This window comes from Vanacampus margaritifer, chromosome 8, assembly GCF_051991255.1.
Source record: "Vanacampus margaritifer isolate UIUO_Vmar chromosome 8, RoL_Vmar_1.0, whole genome shotgun sequence".
In the NCBI taxonomy this organism is placed as follows: domain Eukaryota; kingdom Metazoa; phylum Chordata; class Actinopteri; order Syngnathiformes; family Syngnathidae; genus Vanacampus; species Vanacampus margaritifer.
The window spans coordinates 8,373,518-8,394,846 of NC_135439.1; the positions used below are offsets into that span (position 1 = coordinate 8,373,518).

General features: G+C 39.5%; 2 protein-coding genes across 5 annotated transcripts; one reads left to right on the forward strand and one right to left on the reverse strand.

Annotated features, from left to right (window-relative positions):
* Positions 1-41: 41 nt before the first annotated feature.
* On the reverse strand, positions 42-8,126 carry prxl2b (peroxiredoxin like 2B). Its single transcript, XM_077573755.1, has 7 exons — positions 7,951-8,126; positions 7,082-7,286; positions 5,844-5,895; positions 4,410-4,473; positions 4,241-4,316; positions 2,585-2,703; positions 42-196 (listed from the first exon to the last, which is right to left on the reverse strand). The coding sequence occupies exons 1-7, from the start codon at positions 8,011-8,013 to the stop codon at positions 170-172; spliced, it is 606 nt and encodes a 201-aa protein (XP_077429881.1). The 5' UTR covers positions 8,014-8,126; the 3' UTR covers positions 42-169.
* Positions 8,127-9,161: 1,035 nt separating this feature from the next.
* On the forward strand, positions 9,162-20,947 carry slc45a1 (solute carrier family 45 member 1). Of its 4 annotated transcripts, XM_077572203.1 has the most exons (11): positions 9,162-9,324; positions 10,232-10,679; positions 12,008-12,100; positions 12,332-12,556; positions 14,652-15,475; positions 16,490-16,643; positions 17,019-17,195; positions 17,265-17,470; positions 18,614-18,839; positions 20,211-20,287; positions 20,616-20,947. In XM_077572203.1, the coding sequence occupies exons 2-10, from the start codon at positions 10,256-10,258 to the stop codon at positions 20,249-20,251; spliced, it is 2,370 nt and encodes a 789-aa protein (XP_077428329.1). In that variant the 5' UTR covers positions 9,162-9,324; positions 10,232-10,255; the 3' UTR covers positions 20,252-20,287; positions 20,616-20,947. The 4 variants fall into 4 exon arrangements, with proteins under 4 accessions (XP_077428329.1, XP_077428327.1, XP_077428330.1 ...); XM_077572201.1 differs by having other exon boundaries at positions 20,211-20,947; XM_077572204.1 differs by lacking the exon at positions 20,211-20,287.
* Positions 20,948-21,329: the final 382 nt, after the last annotated feature.

Sequence of the window (21,329 nt, forward strand, 5' to 3'; positions counted from 1 at the left end):
CAAAGATAGTCTTCTAACAACAGAAAGCAAGAGGTTGGAACTTGGAACTGTAAAGTATGGCCTTTAGTTTATTAAAACAATTTTCGAAACAAGGTGAGAACATTAGTGTACGTTGGAATGTTTCGTCTTGACTGGATGAAATTGGAATCAAACCTGATAAGCGACGTCCTTACCGAGTGCAAACGTTGTCATTGCACTGCAAGAAAAAAAAGGAACAAATTTCTGTATTTAAACTGCAAGTGACACAATTGAGATGTTTTATTTTCCCCACGTGACCCACTTTTAGATACGCGTCATGGCAGTGGAAACATGGAATCAGACAGATAATAATAGTAAGCTGCAATTAGGTGAAATAGCCAAACAAACGCTGGCTAGTGTTAGATATTATTAACATTTTAATTCTTTATTTAATATATTAACCATGTTGAAATGTTTTATAGATGTGTAAAGTAGGTGAAATAATGTTGAACTCAGTATAATTTGACCTTAACCTAAACCATACACTTTGATTAGTCTAAAATTCCTTCTCAGTGTGCGAAAACACATTCTGTTCGTGAGAACAGAATCTGCCTCGAACACACACACACACACTCTGTTTGCGTCATCGCTCACGGCCACTCTAAATCTAGTTCAACTTGTTTGTGAGATATTGTTTTGAGAAAAAAGTACCCAGAGAGTATATTTTGTCTAAAAATGAAAGACAGGTGCGGTCTGAGTATGGGGATGATGTTGTGTGACATGTTGAGTGAGAGCCAATCTATTCTGCTCATTCTTTGTAGGAGGAGAGAGGCGGTCTGCTATACTATAAGAAGCCTCTTCCGTAAGGGAGGGGGCACAATGGGCACTCTGAAAATTCCACCTGCTACGTGATGTTCAGGGTCGTCCCGATGTCCGGAGATCTCTGTTTTAATAAATCATCTTTGCAATGGGGTTTTTTCTTACAAGAAATCTGTCTTCATATTTTTGGAACACGCAAAAGAGGACAAATATATTTAAACTCTTCACTACAAAAGGGATAGAGTCAATATTGGGTTATTTATACCCAGCGAATTGGGTTGCAAATTTAATCCAGTGTGCTGGGTAATGAATTTGTCCAGCAAGGGGTAGTAATAACTACTCAAAGTGATGAGTTAAAGCTACCAAGAAATGGGTTACCAGGCTATCAGTATGGCGGTGGCTATAAATAATATTAATTTTATTTCCAACATTTTCTAAGAAGAAGAAGCAAATTTCCCTGCTCAGGTGTCGCCACGACTACCCGGTAATCGGAGACATGTTTGATGCAATTTTCATACCGGATGTCCTGGCACACATTTTTATCCAGGATTGCAACCATTAATTAACATGGACTCTGCATTTGTTTCAAATTTAGTACATAAAAATGTCCAAAATGATGACCAAATTCAGCTCTTTCAGCCCAACAAAATCCAATCTTAACCCATTCTAAGATTGAGGGAAATGAATCCAATCTGCTTCAAATTTACAAGCGAGTGGGTTAGGAAAACAACCTGGTGCCTGACCAAGGACAACACAAGTAGCCTGCAGGCCAAAAAGGGGTTGTTTGGCAACTTGGAATAAAGCTGTCAAAAAAAAATTTACATTTGTATTTTTATTTTTTTTGTATTTGAAATTGTTATTTTAACCTGTAAGGTGTAAGGCACCTCAAATAAAATGTATTATGGATTTCATTATTATTAATTCATGCTCAACTCATTATTGCATATAATTAATTTGCTAATAATTAATTGATGAGTTATTTAATAAACTCTAGGGTTAGTAGACAAAGTATGGCCTAAAATGAGGAAACTGCCAACCTCCGAATACTTTCCAGATGCACCGTAAGGAGCATCTCGGATTTGGGCTTTCGACTGTAACGAATGAATGACAGCGGACATTTCCAGAACCCACAAATGAGATACATTTCCCAGATGACTTTCTTCTCAAGACAAATCTGTCAAGTCACTCTTGAGAAAAAGCGCAATTTCACGTTCACAAGGCCTCACTGTAAGTGCGCCCGCTAGCTTGTGACTAGCGCTGGCTTTCTTTAGCATTTGGAGCGCACGGCGCAACAACGAGGTCTTTTGTATTTGGAGAAGACGCGCGTTGCCTCTCAAGACAGGTCACGGGGAGGTCATCTGCGATTAGAAAGGGATGAGGATGATGCGGGTGTGCAAGAGGCCTGATGAAACGGATGGTCACAGGACAAATTACTACACATTGTTGCAACCTTTCTGAGTACAATGGCCGTGTACTTTCAATGGCATGCGCTTCCTCAAACTTTTAGGAACCGTTGAAGAAAGAATGATTTTGTAAATAATCTGACTATCTACAGTTTCATGGTGATATAATGGTCCTAATCCAGCAAAGTAAATTTGGGGGTTGATGGGCCGTGACGACTAAGTAACGACCGTGATATTGTCCGTTGGATGCGCGTGATGGTGATGACGTAAAACCAACAGAGACGTGTGGGTTGTGAACTTGTAAACACATGTTTTTCCTGCTTTTCCGTTTAACCCCACACTGGGAAGTCAGTAATGTGCAATGATATTGACATTTTTTCTAGAATATCAGTAGCGCGTCTTACCACTGGCCTCTGGCCTTCTTTCGCGTGGGACGAAATGGACAAAGCTTTGGCGATGTCCTCCAAAGGTAAATAGTCTCCTGGGGAGTCTTGGACAAAGTGCAGTAAAGTCTTCTCCCCCCCTTGGCAATGAAGAAAAGAGACAGAAGATTTGATCAAGTCCATGACGTTTGGTGAATAGTAGTCTTTCAAGACAATTTAAAGCGTAAAACCTGAAAAATTATGAAACGTTGCATTAACAGTGGAAACTTACAAAGGTTATACACAATCCATGGCGGGACATATTTGTCCATTCTTGGCATAATGCTTCAATAACGCCAAGGAATAAAAAAAAAAAAGGTTTTAATGCAGGTTTCCAAAACGGACAGTGCCATCCCCACCAACAGAATAAACTCTATTCCCTCTAATCTTCCACTTTTATACTTCACAATCTTGTAATGGACTCTGAAGTGCATTGGAGGCTTATTTGTGCACTTTCAATCAATTTATTAAACAAATTATTTTTAAATAAGATGTTCAAGTTGATAAAGTTAACAGCTAGCCATTAACTTGGGCTCGCAGCAGCAAAAAATACACCCTCATTCGTTGACACCCATGTCACTCACCAGTTTAGGCCCCAATGTTTCAGACCACACACACAAAATTATATAATGTGGAACATGGGTATGGCAACCCCAAGTGGACAACAATAATACTTGCACCTCACGTGTACGTGTTTAATAATGCAATAAATGCAGCCCTGAATAATATTTTTTTTAATTTTCTTTATTTAATAATAAAAAAAGGAAATAGAATAGTTTAAATAATATTTTATAATAAATTTTAAAAAAAATTAATCAACATTAAATTTGATGACAAACATGCAGAGGATGATCACTGATCATATATCAGCTCTGTTGGAGAAGTGAAACATCCAAAACCTGCAGGACTCCGGCCCTCGAGGACCGGAGTTTGACACCTATGGTCCAATCTGTTCTTCTTTTATTATCAATTTATATTGTCCACTTGAGGATAGTTCCTGCTCTATGGCTATCATCAACATTTTTCCCCTATACATCATCACTGGTACCTCAAGTTCTGTCATCACAATGAAACACAAAAACAGACAAAAACAAAACAGGTCCAATATTTTAGCCTATATATATTATTATTTATTATATATAATTATATTATACTTTATCTTATATTATAACACTTTTTTTGTAGCATATTACAGTAGGCCAATAGAGTAAGACTAAGCACCAACACAAAAAAAAAAAGAGCACCGTCTACTAATGTACATTCTCCCTTTATATGGAACACTACTGCCCTCTTGTGGAGGGACTTCAACATACTATATATGTTTATTTTCCCTTTTATTGTGCCAATGTATTTAAGTTTTATCAGACAGATTTTACACTGGTATAATAATCAAAACATTACCAAGATAGTTAAAAATTTTTATGAGTAGTTATATCTAATTCTTGTGTCACAATACATTATATATTAATATTTTAATAAAAGTTATAATGCTATTTTGCTTGCTAACGATTGGTAATGGCAGTTTGAGCCAGTAACAAACAAAACCAATTCATAATATTTCCCATCAAAAAATATTTTATTTTAATTCGAATTTGAAAGCTTGTGAATCTTTTTTTTTTTTTTTTTACTGCGGTGTACCTTTGGCTACGATGAGCATGCCTCCACTCTGGAGCAGGTCACCTGAGAAGTTGCCCTGGATGCCGTCAGCGCTGGCCTGTGTTTCAAGCAGCAGCAATAGAGACAAATGTCAGTGTACGTTTCGGCATTGGCGGAAGAATCACACCAGAATGCAACTAAACAGAGCTACCTTTGAAGATACGTCTCGTACTTTCTTCCCAAGCGCGGCTGGAACCACACTCAAAGCTGAGTACCTAGCAAGTGCAACATTGTTATCTTGGTCAATGGCAGAATGATCGTTCAAGTGATGCAATTGGGATTATGCGAGAACCACTGCACAAAACTACATAAAAATGGTGTCCATCATTAAATATTGTCTGTCCCCTTCCCAAAAATTATATTCATTGATAATGTTAATTTTGCATGATCTGTTCAAGTGAAAATGTAGGTCATATGAGTAATATTAGCAAAGGTGACCAGCATTCTGAGGCAATGATTAACTCCTTCACTCTCAACCATTTTCACTGAAGCAACCCCCTTTGCTCCCGGCTGTTTTACTGGATTTTGACTGATTTTGCAAGGTTACATTGCTATAAAAACATGGAAGTTACCAAAAGAAAGATTAGAGTCTCTTTAGGGCCGGGCGATATGGCCCAAAATTTATATCACGATATTAACTGCATCCATTCACAGTAATGGTATATATCACAGTATAGAATTGTCTTCTTTTTTCATAGATAATTTGCTTACTGGTTTACATAGTCCTTTATAGAAGCTAAATTGATTTTTTTTTAAACAATAAAAGAATAAATTTACTTTGGATAACAACATTTATTGTGCAAATCTCTAATCAAAATTTAAAGTCAGCACTCCGGTGCAAAATAGTGTAAACAAAAAATATTTCTGATATTTGAAATGAAAACAGTACAACTGGCTTAGAGCAAGTATTCACTTGAAGATCACAAGCGCATGCACAAGTGGCCATTGTAAACAGCACTAGTTTAGGTTTCATATAACCCAAAGAGACTGATATAGCTGCAAATAGTGATGGAAAATGAAGCTTCATGAACCACTTGTGATTCATTTTCTCGTGCGCACGGCCGGGACGAAGATACGATGACGTCATCAACATGTGGCATATAATGACGTCATCAACAAGCGCTATGCGATGACGTCATCAACATGCACTATTGCGGTAAGGCGGTAGAGTTAAAACCTTTACCTTCGGCACAATGTATACCTTATATTGAATATACTGTTTATATCGCCCAGCCCTAAGTCTCTTCTTTCATCAGGAAAAAAAAGTATCTTTGTATCTGTTTCCGTTTTGCAGCAATTAGCATTAGAATATAGCTAAATGTCATCATTATTCACAAATCTGTTAGGAAAACAGCTCGTTGCAACATAGCCCTGGTTGATCTCTTATACTCTGCTGCCATCTGTTGGACGTTTTTGTAATAACTACCATTGCTTCAACCATTCTCCTCTGTTCAGAGGTGTGATTTGAGCTGTTTTATGTATTCCATTTGTATAAAAATAGCCATACAGGAAGTAAAGACTTAGATTTTGTAGGATTAGGTCATTTGTGCTCAGTGTGTGCTCAGGTAACATTGGATTGACTCACCTTTTGAAGCCCAGATCATTGTAGCATTTCTTTTGCTCGTCAACATAGATTGCTAAAAAGAAAAAAAAAAAGTTATATTGTCCGTATACATGTGTTGATCCACTGTTTCTGATCTGTACTTTAAAAAAACACTGCAACACCGATGCTAATTGTGATTTTTGCTGTCTGCTAGGAAGTTGTTGCGGAAGTCAACCTTATTAAACATTTCATGGCAATAATATGTTATATGTAACCTCACTAGTCTAAACATGACATTCTGCTTAATATTACGCAAGTGAAATATGAATTATGCAGCAAAATCCAGCAGTTTTTATCCATCTCAGGGGGCGGCCATTTTGCCACTTGCTGTCGACTGACGATGACATCAATGTCGCTCAGGGCTCGGGCAACGACCAATCACAGCACACCTGTTTTCTGTAGCTGAGCTGTGATTGGTTGGATGAGCAACACTGATGTCATCTTCAGTCGGCAGCAAGTGGTAAAATGCCCGCCCCCTGAGATGGATAAAAACGGCTGGATTTTGCTGCATAATTCATATTCCACTTGCGCAATATTTACCAGAATACCATATTTAGACCAGTGGGGCTGCATATACCATATTGTCCCCCCAAAAATTGGGGTTGATGTCCCCTTTAACCTAATCAGAAATTATTAGGTCAAAAGCTATGTGGTTGTTTTAAATACACAATGTGTATATGCAAATTCAGGTTTTGCCCAAAAATATCACTTTAAAACATTAAAGATTTTTTTTTTTTTTTTTTTACAAAATAATTAGATTGGCGGTGTATGGTTAAATGGAGTCACACTAGTAGTTATGTTGGATTGGTGAAACAGAATCATGTGACAAACCAAAATAGATAGCACAAGCCAAAAATTGTAGATAAAAACAGAAGTACTAAGCAGAATGCAGCTTTAGATTTAAAAAAAATTGCAGTAAAAGTAAAAAATATGTTGCATTAAAACTATTCTGACATGTACAATTCATTTAAAAAGTTACTCAAGTAGTTGTAATGGACTAAATGTTTGTTTACTTTCATCGCCAGAAGAGGAATAGCATAACCCCAAAACAGGAAATGGACAAGCAATTGAAACCCACCCTTTAAAAATGTTTATAATTTTCTATAGATGCCACATTGCTTTTGTTTACATAAAGCTCCTTAATTCAACAAAGACCCTTGGTACCAAAATCATACTTCTGAAAGATTGCCCCACGAGTATGTCAGATGAATGCCGCTTACATCCTTTAAAGAACCCCAACTTCTTGAACTCCTCGAGGCCCAACTCCTCGGGCCCGATGCCCACCAGCGCCACGCCGTTGGCGCTCAGGTCAGGCTCCAGCTTGCTGATCTCGGCCGCTGTCCAGCGACACACCTGGCAGCCGAAGCGCCGCAGGAAGAACAAGATGGCCGCCTGGTCCTGCCATAGAGACTGCAGCGCCACACTCTGTGAAAACACAAAACAACAAAGTCAGACACCACTGTCATCTGTTCCCAGTGATGGAAGGTAGAAAGTACTTTATCTATGTAGATTTTTTTCAGATATCAGTAGTTGATTGAGTATTTATTTTTCTGACTTGTATTCCCTACATTTGAAAACACTTATCTGTATTTCCAACCCCTTATTTTGTCAAATTAGACTTGGTAGTTTTTCAACCTAACTTGATGTTCAACACAGTCATCAACATGAATTCATTTTTTTCCTTTTGTAATTCAGAGTTTTACTATTACTTTTATACTATTATTATTATTATATATTATTAGGAGTTGAATCAGTACTTTTACTTATACCGGAGTATTTTTACTACAAAAGTGTCTATACTTTTACATTACGCACAGACGGTAAGTACTTTTGCCACCTCGTGTCTGTTCCTATGCATGTGAGCATCATTGTAATAACAAACCACGTACTCTAGAGACACTTGACACTAGTTAGTAAGGAATCTAATAGCAGCTATAGGAAGGAAGGTCTCTACACTAGGCAGGACTCAAAGGACCCCCGAGGGAGTGGCAACGTGGGTCTAATAGCTTTAAATGGACATTTAGTAGTAATTGTACAACCTGAAGAATTTACTCCATGTGGTTTCTTCTCTGTTCCGTTTGTCTCTTACCTCTCCGGTGTCAGTGCTCTTCAACAAGTTCTTCCCGACACGAACGAGGTCAATTTGGGCCATGTTTGTTTTACAAGCAAAAAAACTGCTTAATGCAGAGGGATCGTGCAATAATAATACTGTATATGTAACAGAGATGTTGCAAAACAACCACTTCCTGGTATGCGCACTGAGTTGTGTCATCCAATTGCATTAGACCAGCTAGGAAGCAATAGCCAATCAGAGTGCAACAAAGTGCAGTAAAAGAGGCGGGACATTGTAAAATAAGAGAAAATATGAGCTTGCCTTTAATTTGAGCAAAGGTGACATGGTTTACGACACAAAAGTATGCCCTCTTCCACGCCTTATTCGCAGTGTTTTATTACTTTTTCTTATGGCTATAACAACTCCTTCTATTCTTTCTTTCTTTCTTTCTTTCTTTCTTTCTTTCTTTCTTTCTTTCTTTCTTTCTTTCTTTCTTTCTTTCTTTCTTTCTTTCTTTCTTTCTTTCTTTCTTTCTTTCTTTCTTTCTTTCTTTCTTTCTTTCACAAAAACAAATGGTAGTGTTTTACGTCACACGTGATGCAATTATGTGACATAATATTTTTTTTATTTCATGTAGGCTACATGCTACAATGTGACAAATACACGACATACAGTAGCCTATTCATGTGACAATGATTTTGATATTTATTTGTATTTTTTCATGTGCATGCTACAATTTGAGATTTCATTTTTTGTTTTTTACACTGTATTTTGATTTTGTATTCGCATTTATTTTGAAAACATATTTTCCCTAAATTAGTAGATGATTTATGTCTTTTTTTCTTTTTAAAGAACATGACGGGTATGAACATTCTCGATAAAATTCACATTTCAATTTCAGATAACTTTTTAACGTATATTTATCTTATTTTAAAAATAAATATTTCCTCCAAATTATTACATTTTTAAAAAAGGCACTACATATTTATTTTTTATTTATTTAAATAATGCATTTTTAAACCAATAACTTAGTTTTTAAAAAATGTTTTCTCAAAATAGGCTACATATATGTTATATATAATGTTTTCATTTTTCTTTTTCTTTTTTTTACTTTATAAGTATTTTTCCTTAAGTTACGTATACGGAGCAACAATTTATGTTCAGTTGACAATTAAAGATAGACGTTCGGCGGTGCTGATGTTGCAGGGAGGGGCGTGACGTCACGGGAGAGACCGGCAGGAAGACGCTTTTGGTGGGGAGGAAAAAGGAGACCACGGAGTGACTGCATCAAAGGAACCTAAACAGCACCTATCATGGCTCCCATAATCCATCTAACGCCTCTTTTTATAAACCACCAAGGTCGATCTGTACCCACCGCGCGGCTATAAATGACGAGACATCCCGACAAAGGTAATTATCTATTTTTAATTTGCGCGCCTCTTGTCTTTTTTTTTGCGTGGTCTAGATTGCGTAACTACATCGATGGATTGTTTCGAATGTGAACGGCAAACATGAGCTTGTCTCTGCATTGTGTTGTGCGTCAATAAATCCAGCTTCCTGCATGAAATATTGAAAAGGAAACAGGCTTCACGATGCCGCATACTCACTGGGGCGAGCACATGGGCAATGCGCAGCTACGTGCGCATTGGTTTCTGCAGTGTCCTCCTGACCGGTGTACCCCCCCCCCTCCACCCCCCTTACCTACACCCGCCCACTTATGACCATGAGCAATGACTTCTGGAGCCGGCCCACGCCTCTATTTCTGCCAATAATACGGATTATTGATTATTGAAACACCTACATGACCGGATGTGGCAAGAGTACTCACACTCTGTATATATAACTTGGGTAGGAATAGTACAGATATTTGTGTAAAAACAATGGTAAAAGTAGAAGTACTTCTAGTAGTGAATAAAAATGAAACGATGCGATGAAATTTATTCATGCACAAAAGTAAAACAAAAATCATGTTAATTATATACACGCTTTGATTTTTTCACTCAATGAAAAACATACAATAATGATGTAACTGAAAGGAGGTACCTGGAAAAAAAAAGGTGAGCTACCTGAAACGGTGCTTAGTTGGCTTATGCCTTGGGCCACCTCTGACCTTTACTATGCGATAAAATTTATTTATGCACGAAAGTAAAACAAAAATCATGTTAATTATATACTCGCTTTGATTGTTTTTGCTCAATGAAAAACATACAATAATGATGTAACTGAAAGGAGGTACCTGGAAAAAAAAAAAGGTGAGGTACCTGAAACGGTGCCTTATGCCTTGGGCCACCTCTGACCTTTACTCACTGTACTGCAGACTACAAGCTGCCTTGAGAGAGATATGTCATCTCCGGGCATGGGCACCCCCAGTGACCCGCTCCTGGCCAGTCCCGGCATGGGGAGGCTACCCTCGGCTCAAGAAGGACTCTGGAGGAGCTCGCTGCCCAAGACGGCCAGCTTCCCGACGTCCTCCACCCGACTCCTCAGCCACCGCGCCAACAACTTTCAGCGGCAGCCCAAGCGGCGGAAGCTGATCCGACCTTCGCCGCCTCCGCCGCCCAACACGCCGTGTCCCCTGGACAGGCTGGATCTGAGCGAGCTGCCCCCGAGACGCACCTTCCAGGAGTTGCTTTTCAACGGCTGCATCCTGTTCGGGATCGAATTCAGCTATGCCATGGAGACGGCTTATGTGACGCCTGTGCTTCTGCAGATGGGCCTGCCTGATCAGTTCTACAGTTTGGTGTGGTTCATTAGTCCCATACTTGGTAAGAAACTTGAGTTAGCTGGTATTTAGCTGGACTTTTTGGCGCGTCCACTTATGTCACAAGCCAATCATAGGGCACATGTATTGGTAGCATTTGCATATGTATACATTAGGGGTTTAAAAATGAGTGTGCTAACTTTGAGTTAATTTTAAAGTTCCTCTAATGCCACCAATTTTTTTGTGCGCGATTAATGACCGCCCCTTACTTGGAAAGCCTTTACTGGGGGAATTCCAGTCACACCGCAGCAGACACGTCCACATCAAAATTTAGCGGTAATAAATTGAATAATAATACATATATTTGTGGAGTCTGGGGCCAGGTTGTATTTTATCATTTTTAAAATGTGCAGAATTTCCCAAGTTACTTCATGTTAAAGATAGCTCTTAAAATGAAAAGAAAAATGCACGGAGCTGTCACCAACATCTTACAAATGCAATTATGCCATCTAGTGGCAGAAAAATGACCTCAACACAAATCAATATCACCTTTTTAATATTAGCTAAATTTTATGAATTATTATGAAATTACTTATTACAATGACTAAAAGATGCAGCCATTTTTCTATTAATTTTACATTTTTTCTCCTTTTTTTATGTTAGCAAAAAATATATTTTATTGTACATTTAGAACAGATATAAAATTTCCAAGTAATGAAGTAATGCAATTAATTACGATTAATTTTTTTAATTTTTTTTTATTTTAATTGTATTATTTTTTTTATTCTGGAGCTCAGTATTGTTCATTCGGTAATTTTACCGATTTGACATATCATCATCATTGGTCTCTTTTTTTAATTTTTTTTATTTTATTTTGTATGTGTGCGTGCGTGTGAGTGTGTGTGTATTCATTAGTTCACCTAAAACCTATTTAAAAAATCCCATACCGTTCACCTAAACCGAACACTTCCAGCCAGAGTCATGAGGCCGTCAGGAGACCCGAGGAAGGACCAAAGAAAAGAAGGGAAAGTGATTAATTTATTTATTTTTATTGCTGGACACTCCTAGTATACATACCGGTATATTAGGCTCGCAGGTGAGCTGGAACCTATCCAGCACCATATAGATTGGAAACTGAGCTATTATGTGCCCTGTGATCGACTAGCGACAAGTTCATTGTTAGCCGATATATTTCCAGAAACTGACCATCGACCATTGTCAGTGTCCTCGTAACGGAAACCAGTCCAGTGTTTGTCAAAGAAGACAAACACCAGACAACCTATGACTCATATTCACAATCTAGGGACAAAGCAAGAACATGCAAACTGGGCCCTCGATCTTATTTTATCTTATCGGTAGTGTGTCTAATGTTGTGGTCGGTTTGTCTTCAAGGATTCCTGGTTCAGCCTCTCATTGGAGCTTGGAGTGACCGTTGCACATCCCGCTTTGGACGCAGGAGACCGTTTATTTTCGCTTTGGCAATAGGTAAGACACACTAGTGCCTCTGGGACTTAGTCTTGCGCTGCTAAGAAGGGACTTCAAAGAGATGTGAGAGTAGGCGGTTTGTTGCTTTTTTAATCCCCCCGTGTGGATTAAGGAAAATATCATCCATGAAAAGCACAGGGAAATCATCTATTATTGAGCCTTCCTGTCACCTACGAGTACAGAATTTGTGGCTTTTCGCACCCCAAAACTAGTCTTCGTACCTACCTCCAGGGGCGTTGTTCGGTCTGACGCTGGTGCTGAACGGCCGGGACATCGGAGGGGCGCTGGCGGACACGGCGTCCAATCACAAGTGGGGTATAATCCTGACGGTGTGCGGCGTGGTGCTGATGGACTTCAGCGCAGATTCGGCAGATAACCCGAGTCACGCCTACATGATGGACGTTTGCAGCCCTGAGGACCAAGATCGGGGGTTGAACATCCACGCTCTGTTGGCAGGTGGGCTTCGTGCTGACTCATACTAGTGTTCATTTTATCAGCCATTTTTCAATTTAGTCTCAGTTTTAGTCTCGTTTCAATCACGCTTATTAGAGATTTAATTATTATTATATTTAATTATAGTTAGTCAACCTCATCCCGTTTTTATTTAGTCAACTATACAGGTAAGTCGAGCATTTTAGTCCAAGAAACATCATTTTATTTGTCTCGACCCTTGTGAGGACTAAGCGGTTAAGAAAATGAATGAATGGATAGTTTTAGTCAAAAAAACCCTCAACGTTTAAGTCAGGACAATCATTTTACCCTTTTACTTTTTTTTTGTCAGCGGTGATAATTTTGTCGCCGAAAAATTTCCGTCATATTTTTCAGACGAAAATGAAATGAAAACCAAAAATGAATCCATTCATTGAGACGATGATGAGACTAAATGGACTGACAATTTTGTCAATGACTAAAATGAAAACGAAAACAACACAGTGACACAAATTCACAAAATCCAATCAAAAGAAAGGAATGAATTGCAGGTGGGAGAAAAGAAGCGCTCAAAAACTGTTCACTGCACTTTATTTAATGTTCAAACATATTTACATTAATTGTGCAGCTGTAAGATTAATCTCACACTTTTTTTTATTTAGGTGAAAACTCAGTTTTAAGACGGCATATTATTTGTTTCATTGAAACAAAGTTTGATAAAGACACCGTTGTGTTAAATGTGTCTTGTGTGTTAATCTATAGTTACAAATGGGTGTGTTATAATTTTCTGTATAAAATTTGAAATGTATGCTGAAGGAAAACATCAACTAAATTGTCAATTTAGTCGACTAAAATTGCTCTTTATTTCGTCGACTAAAATTGGATTAAAACTAAAATACAATCAGATGACTAAATTATGACTAAAACTTTAATTAATTTTAGTCAAAAGACTATAACTAAAACTAAATTAACATTTCTTGTCAAAATTAACATTGTCAGCATATAATATTGAACATTTCCATCGGATCCAAAACAATTTCACATAAAATGTTCTCTCATCTTTTTAATGAAAAGGAACCTCACACACAATGGTATGGCTACAAGCTAGTAAATTAGCCAGTATTAGTTAGCAGTTGGATTAATGTTATTGTTGGAACAAATCACAGAGGTAGCAAATCCAGGTCCAGAAAGTAAAAACCCTGCCACAGTTTGGCTTTAGCCCCTGATGCTAGTTAGCTAGCTCCCTAGCAGGTAAACGAGCACCAATGGAGCTATCTAGCTAGCACCTGGGGCTAAAGCCAAACTGTGGCAGGGTTTCTACTTTCTGGATCTGGATTTGCCACTTCTGTGATTTGTTCCAACAATAACGTTAGCAGGTAACCGAGCACCCATGGAGTTAGCTAGCTAGCACCTGGGGCTAAAGCCAAACTGTGGCAGGGTTTTTTGTACTTTCTGGACCTGGATTTGCCACCTCTGTGATTTGTTCCAACAATAACGTTAGCAGGTAACCGAGCACCAATGGAGTTAGCTAGCTAGCACCTGGGGCTAAAGCCAAACTGTGGCAGGGTTTTTTACTTTCTGGACCTGGATTTGCCACCTCTGTGATTTGTTCCAACAATAACGTTAGGGGGTAACCGAGCACCAATGGCGTTAGCTAGCTAACACCTGGGGCTAAAGCCAAACTGTGGCAGGGTTTCTACTTTCTGGACCTGGATTTACCACCTCTGTGATTTGTTCCAACAATAACGTTAGCAGGTAGCCGAGCACCAAAAACTGTGGCAGGGTTTTTTTACTTTCTGGACCTGGATTTGCCACCTCTGTGATTTGTTCCAACAATAACGTTAGCAGGTAACCGAGCACCAATGGAGTTAGCTAGCTAGCACCTGGGGCTAAAGCCAAACTGTGGCAGGGTTTTTTGTACTTTCTGGACCTGGATTTGCCACCTCTGCGATTTGTTCCAACAATAACGTTAGCAGGCAACCGAGCACCAATGGAGTTAGCTAGCTAGCACCTGGGGCTAAAGCCAAACTGTGGCAGGGTTTTTACTTTCTAGACTTGGATTTGCCATCTCTGTCTTAATCACCATTGATGCCTTACTTTGTTGCGCCATCATTTGTCACAGGACTCGGTGGCGGCTTCGGCTACATCGTGGGCGGCATCAACTGGGACCAAACCCACTTCGGAAAGTCAATGGGAGGTCAACTGCGGGTCATCTACATGTTCACCAGCATCACCCTGGTGATCGCCACAGCCATGACTCTTACGAGTATCCCCGAGCGGTCGCTGCCGAAGAGCCAGCCTTCCAGCAAAAACCATCTGAAGAGCCCCAACCTTCTCCTTCCTCCGTCGCCGCCCGCCCCACCGGGATCTGCGCTGGCGGTGGACGACGAGGACGAGGAAGGTCACTACGGCTATCATTTGTCAAAGTCGAGCCACCCCGACTCGTTGGCGCATTCCTGCAGCGCCAACGCCCGCCTCTGCGCCGGCCTCACTAGCCCCATATCGCCTATGAGCCCCCTTACGCCAAAATACGGCAGCTTTATAAGTCGGGACAACTCGCTCACCGGCATCAATGAATTTGCCTCCTCTCTGGGGACTTCCTACATAGATAGCGTTCTCATAGACTGTTATACGGGACAACAGACACCACAGGGCCTCCTGGCCCCCAACTCTATACCCATGGGGGACTCTCCTGCTCCAGATGGGTCCACCCAGGCAGAGAGGCAACCCGATTCGGTCTGTCACCCAGATACAGAAGATGCCCCGCAGTCTCAACCAGCATCTCAGGTCACAGCGGGGTCACAGCATGGCCCAGAACAACGTCGGGGCTCCTCTACCGGAATCCTGAAGCGACCTCAGAGTTTGGCACTCATGGAGGAGCCCACGGCGACCCAGATAGTCGGGATGGAGGACGGACGCAGGAGAACTGTGACATTTAGCCAGCAGGTAAGACACAAAGCTGAAATTAATCCACCAAAAAATTATTGACAATAATATGTTCTTTGCAGCCCCATTAGTCTAAATACGGTATTTTGGTTAATATTGTGTTAGTGTCCAGCCGTTTTTACCAATATCAGAAGGCGGCCATTTTGCCACTTGCTGTCACATGAAAATGTCATCATAGTTGCTCAGGTTTCAGGCAACAACCAATCACAGCGCAGCTTCAGGAAATAGGTCAGCTGTGATTGGTTGTTGCCTGAGCAACTGACGTCCCCTTTAAAATTCACATGTATTTGGGGGCGGTATGTGTTCATGTGCGCAGATCGCGAATTTAGCTGTAATAAGTTTTGCTCAGACCAACCAATCAGAGGAAGGAAAAATGCTGACATCATTGAGGGCCAGATTGATTTTGAAATCAGATTAGTGAAAGAAAGAGTCCCACTGCTAATAAAGCTAGAGTTACATCAGCAAGCAGTACAGGGCTGTGCAAGTAATCGAAATTAAATTAAAATTTCAATTGTTACACTCCACAATTACAAAATCGGCATAATCGTAAGCAAAAATCTAAGATTATTAATACTAATTTTGAGTTGTTTAAATGTATATATTTGCACCTTTTTATTTTAAAATGACTATTTTAATAAATCTTGTTTGGTCCAAAAGGGACTTGCATGATTATAGTGTTTCAAAGAAATGTATTTGTCTTAAAAAAATTTTTTTACACTTTCTTGTTTTGAACCAAAAAACTAATGATTGTCCTATGGCTAATCGTGATTTCAATTATTACCAAATTAATCGTGATTAATATTTTCTTCATAATCGAGCAGCCCTGGTACAGATTCTGAAGGCCCTGACGTCAGCATTTATATGCTGATATCTGATTGGACGGGGGGGGAAAAAAATCCAAAAGAAACTACAAAATAAGGAAAATCAAATGCAATTTAATGGAACAAATATTAGTTAATGTAATGTATTTTAACCACCCAAACTCATATTTTTGTGCGTGTTTGTGTGATGAAGGTTGCAAACATTTTGCTGAACGGCGTGCGCTACGAGAGCGATCTAAGCGAGAATGCTGAGACGGGAGAATCCCAAATGTCCATGAAACTCTTGTGTATAGCCATCTACCGGATGCCTCCCTCTCTGCGCAGCTTGTGCACTAACCATTTTTTGGGTGAGTAATTGGAATGGACACAATTATTATTTTTTTGCTGTTTTGAGATTAAAGCGGCTCAGTTATCTGACTCAAATCTATCCATTTTCTTTAAATCCCTGCAAATGTTACTGCAGTTTACTGAGGAGTCCGAATGGCTGTATTATACTGCCCCCAGGTGGCCAAAGTGTGCACACCAGGCATTGACTCGAAGCACAAAAAAAAAAATCTTTACATTTTATTTAATTACTGTAAACCATTAATGACTGTTTTTGCAAAGTACAATATTATCGATATGGATCTTTATATTCCGATTGTGTTGATTTTCCAAGGTTCCACTGTGACATCCATCCAAGAAGTCCCACTTATGGCATATGTCACACTATGTTCTCGCAGGCTGGCTGTCCTTCGAAGGCATGCTGCTCTTCTACACGGACTTCATGGGCGAGGTCGTATTCGAAGGTGACCCCAAAGCGCCCCACGACTCCGATGCTTACCAGCGCTACAACGCCGGGGTTAGCATGGGTTGCTGGGGCATGTGCATCTATGCATTCAGTGCTGCTTTCTACTCGGGTAAGTCTTCATGTCACATTATGTCATCTAATTCTATCATAACCCTATCCTAATCTTGTATATTTTCAGCCATATTGGAGAAACTGGAGGAGCGCTTCTCTCTGCGCACGCTCTACTTTTTCGCCTACCTGGCGTTCGGCCTGGGTACGGGTCTGGCCACGTTGTCCACTAACCTCTACGTGGTGCTGTCGCTGTGCGTCACCTACGGGGTGCTCTTCTCCTCGCTATGCACGCTGCCTTACTCACTGCTGTGTGAATACTACCAAAGCCCTCAGGTCAGTCGCGGTATTGCACGTGTGACCATATTGAAGATTCTTGTTGTTCTCACGTTCCAAAAACAAGCTCGTTGAATTTTAATAATGGCGCTTAGCTGTTCTGTAAATCGCGGCATCAAGGAAGGTGGAGTTTTGTTTTTTTGTTTTTGTTTTTTAGGCATAGCTTGCTAGCTCGCTAAGTGCACGCTGTAGTAGTAGTTAGTAGTAAAAAGGGGGCAAGTAATTAGAACTAAGTAATTTACAATTTGGCTGTGTAAAAGTGGGGTCATGATAGTGCCAACGTAGGTCACAAAAAAGAAAGAAAAAAAAATCTGGTCAACTGAAATGGTCCAAAAACAGTTTAACGCAATATCTCTACTACATAGTTCTCACTCTTTGTACTTTTCCGGCAATTATCTTCAAATGTGTTTTTATGTATTTTTGAAAGGAATCTCTGAATTCACTTTACAGGATCTTTAATGTTTATGCTGTTCCTATATGCATTACTCCAATTGGCCAGGAGGTGGTGCTATAGTTCTAAATATAGACCTGCATTACACATTGCTTTGGCTTTTTTTTTTTTCCTTTTTTGTGAGGCGCTACCACGAAAGTTCAACAGTTGCCGGAAAAATGTCCCTTCTTTTTGTTGGTCTATTTAAGACATTATTTTGGAGTGTGACTACCGTGAAGTCATTTTTGCTAGGCTACATCATTCTTCCCTGTCTAAAATGCTAAGCTAAGCTAGTGTGATGATGTAATAGTTCATTTCTCACTTTAAAAACATCCATCCACTTTCTTAACCGCTTATTACTCACTAGGGTCGCGGGGACATTTGCGTAAAAAATAACCCAAATTTGGGTTCATTTTAACCCAATTACTGGATCAAAAAGGAACCAGCCCCACACTTGGCTCGGCACGTGCGTGATAAATATAATTGGACAACCTGATAGCTCAACAGTGGATTAATTTGACCCAACAACTTGGTTACTCTAAGAAAATCTGACTGAAAAATATAACCCAACAACAAAACAATTGGGTGAACATAATTAGCCATAAAAAAACAAATAATTGTTCGTCTGACCCAAAGATTTGGTAACTCAGGAAAATAACCCAACACAAACAACCCATGAATTCTGAAGTCCTCTCTGTACCTCCACTTTACAGTTCTGCGGCTCATCCGAGGAGGGCACCCGGCGCGGGATGGGCGTGGACATCTCGCTGCTCAGCTGCCAGTACTTCCTGGCGCAGATCTTGGTCTCGGTGGCGATGGGACCCCTGACGTCGCTGGTCGGCGGCGCCCAAGGCGTGATGTACTTCGCCAGCCTGATGTCGTTCGTGGGCTGCGCGTATTCGTCCCTCTGCGTTGTGTACCAGCTGCCCGCCGCGGAGGGTGAGCCCGCCGAAAGCGAGACGCGGCCGCTGCTGGCGCAAATTTAGCTCCGCCCAGATAGGACGCATCCTGCCGCGCACTGTACAGCACAAGCAGACATTATTTTACAGCACTCAAGTATAGAGGCAGACAGACATTGTGTTCATACAGTGTGTGCGCTCATGTATCATGCATTTGCATTCACTTTTGCATTTTGTATAGCATCTCCTTAGGATAGAAATCACTACTTTACAGCAGGGGTGGGGAAGCCTTGAGGCAGAGCCAAGCATGAGCATGTAGCTAGGCTAGCTGGCTGAGCACGCTAACTACGCCTCACGCTAGTAACATAACCGCAAAATGGGATGGGCACAAAAAGCAGTCATTCATAAATTAGGTCAAAACAAATTAACTCATTCACTGCCAATGACGGCTATAAACGTCAAAATTCATTTGAACTATTTCTATTAGTTTCACATTTTTTTCCACTTTTGTTAAGAGTATGAAAACATAAAAAAATATATTGTACATTTAGAACAGATATAAAATTTGTGATTAATCGTGAGTTAACTACTGAAGTAATGCGATCAATTACAATTAAAAAATGTAATCGTTTGACGTGTCTAATTTTGAATAATCTTTTCTTTTTTTAATTAGGGGCATCAGGCGATTAAAATATTTAATTGTAATTAATCACATGACAACTAGTTAACTAAAGATTAATCACAAATTTGATATCTGTTCTAAATGTACAATAATTTTTTCTAGGATTTCATATACTTGTTAACAAAAGTGGAAAAAAATGTGAAACTAATAGAAATAGTTCAAATGAATTTTTGACGTCTATAGCCGTCAATGGCAGTGAATGAGTTAATAGTATTTTTAAATGTAAACTATCACTAGTTTAAGAGAATATTTGCCAAAGTCTCTATTTTCAAACGTTTTCGGAAAAAACAAGAAAAAACAAAATTCAACAAACAAGAGTCCAGTTGCCTCGATACAACCTTTGTGGATTTCCATGACTTGGATGACTGAGAATCTACACAGACGTAAAGAAAACAAGAATATATTATTCAATTATATTGGAGTTATTTAATTGATTTATATTATATTTATCATGTTATTTTTTTATTTATTATTTACAATAAACGAACTGATTTAAAATAAAATAGACATTATAAACGTAAAAAGTATCCATAAAATTAACCAATTATTTCATTGGATTGATGGATTAAAAAAAAAGAAGAAGAAAAGTTACATTAATGCGAAAAATAAAACAGGACTTTAAATAATGTAATGTGGTCAAATTAAGGAACAAAGTGGGCCACACGTTGCCTGCCCTTCCTAAAAATGTTGGTTAACGAAGTCGACCCAGAGCATATCATTATTTTGCAGAAATTAAGCCACAGGAAGTATGCGTGAGGATTCTGGACTGACTTGAACGCTTTTATCCAAAGCCTGCATTTATCCAGGTCAGTTCCCTTTCATTCATCCATCCAACCATTTTGAACAGCCCTCATTAGGGTCACGGGTGAGCTGGTCGTCCCCCACCCCTGACTTAAGTCTTCACATGACATTTGCTTTCTTTTTTTTTTTAATTGGTTCTCTTGCATGAGATGTCATGTGTATGAGTTCCAGTAGCATTACAACACACACTCAGATGTATGTATGGGACCCCCGCGCCCCCCCAAGTTTCTGTCACTTCTTAAAGCCACGATGCCGCATACGATACGGTCATGCTGTGACCCTCCCTCCTTGGCCAGCCAGTGTAATAATGGCAGTCATTCTTGTCATTATCAGGAAGAGGAGAAGTTGAAACGGGGGTGTGAGCATCAACATTGAGAAGAACACAAAGAGACCCCTTTCCTCTCCTGAAGGTGGACAACACTGAGCGCCATAGACTCTTTTGGGTGCATTAAAGCCAGCAGAAAATATCACATTGAAATCCATAAGGAAGCCATTTCTTCTCTTCAAACACAGGCAAACATCATAATTAAACATTTAATAGAAACCACCATTAATTACTGCTGCCTCAGCAGAATGTCAATATTTGACTATATGTACACAAGCAGCTTGCTTAAAAAAAAATGTTACAATACTTTTATGTTAAAAAAAAAAAAAAAACTTTTCAAATAAAAATGTTTTTTTTTTTTTAAATTATACCCGTGTCAATGGTTTCGTCATCCATTTCGATTTTCATGTATATTTGTGCCTGCACTAGTCATTCATGCCACAAGGGGGAGCCAGAGGACAAATGTAGTCGCATCCTCCGCCGTTGTTGTTTTCATCAGACTTGCTGTTTGGAATCATTTCCTGCTCCCTAATCTCTAAATTGATTTTTATACTATGGACTATATAGTTCACACATAAGTGAAATGAAAAATAGTTTCCAAATATTACTTGGGAATGGTATCAGGCATAACCTATGCACACTCACTATATAGAGGGCAATTCTGAGCCCAAGACTTGTCCTTTCTTGCTCTTTACTGCCTCTTGGACAGACATTTTGATGAA

Excerpts from the sequence above, each read along its gene's own strand:
- prxl2b (XM_077573755.1), bottom strand. The coding sequence starts at position 8,013 with ATGGCCCAAATTGACCTCGTTCGTGTCGGGAAGAACTTGTTGAAGAGC. Across the intron at positions 7,287-7,950 it reads AGAGCACTGACACCGGAGAG|AGTGTGGCGCTGCAGTCTCT; the intron begins GTAAGAGACAAA and ends GTGTTTTCACAG. Across the intron at positions 4,317-4,409 it reads TACGAGACGTATCTTCAAAG|GCCAGCGCTGACGGCATCCA; the intron begins GTAGCTCTGTTT and ends CTTGAAACACAG.
- slc45a1 (XM_077572200.1), top strand. The coding sequence starts at position 10,256 with ATGTCATCTCCGGGCATGGGCACCCCCAGTGACCCGCTCCTGGCCAGT. Across the intron at positions 12,101-12,331 it reads TATTTTCGCTTTGGCAATAG|GGGCGTTGTTCGGTCTGACG; the intron begins GTAAGACACACT and ends ACCTACCTCCAG. Across the intron at positions 17,471-18,613 it reads AATACTACCAAAGCCCTCAG|TTCTGCGGCTCATCCGAGGA; the intron begins GTCAGTCGCGGT and ends TCCACTTTACAG.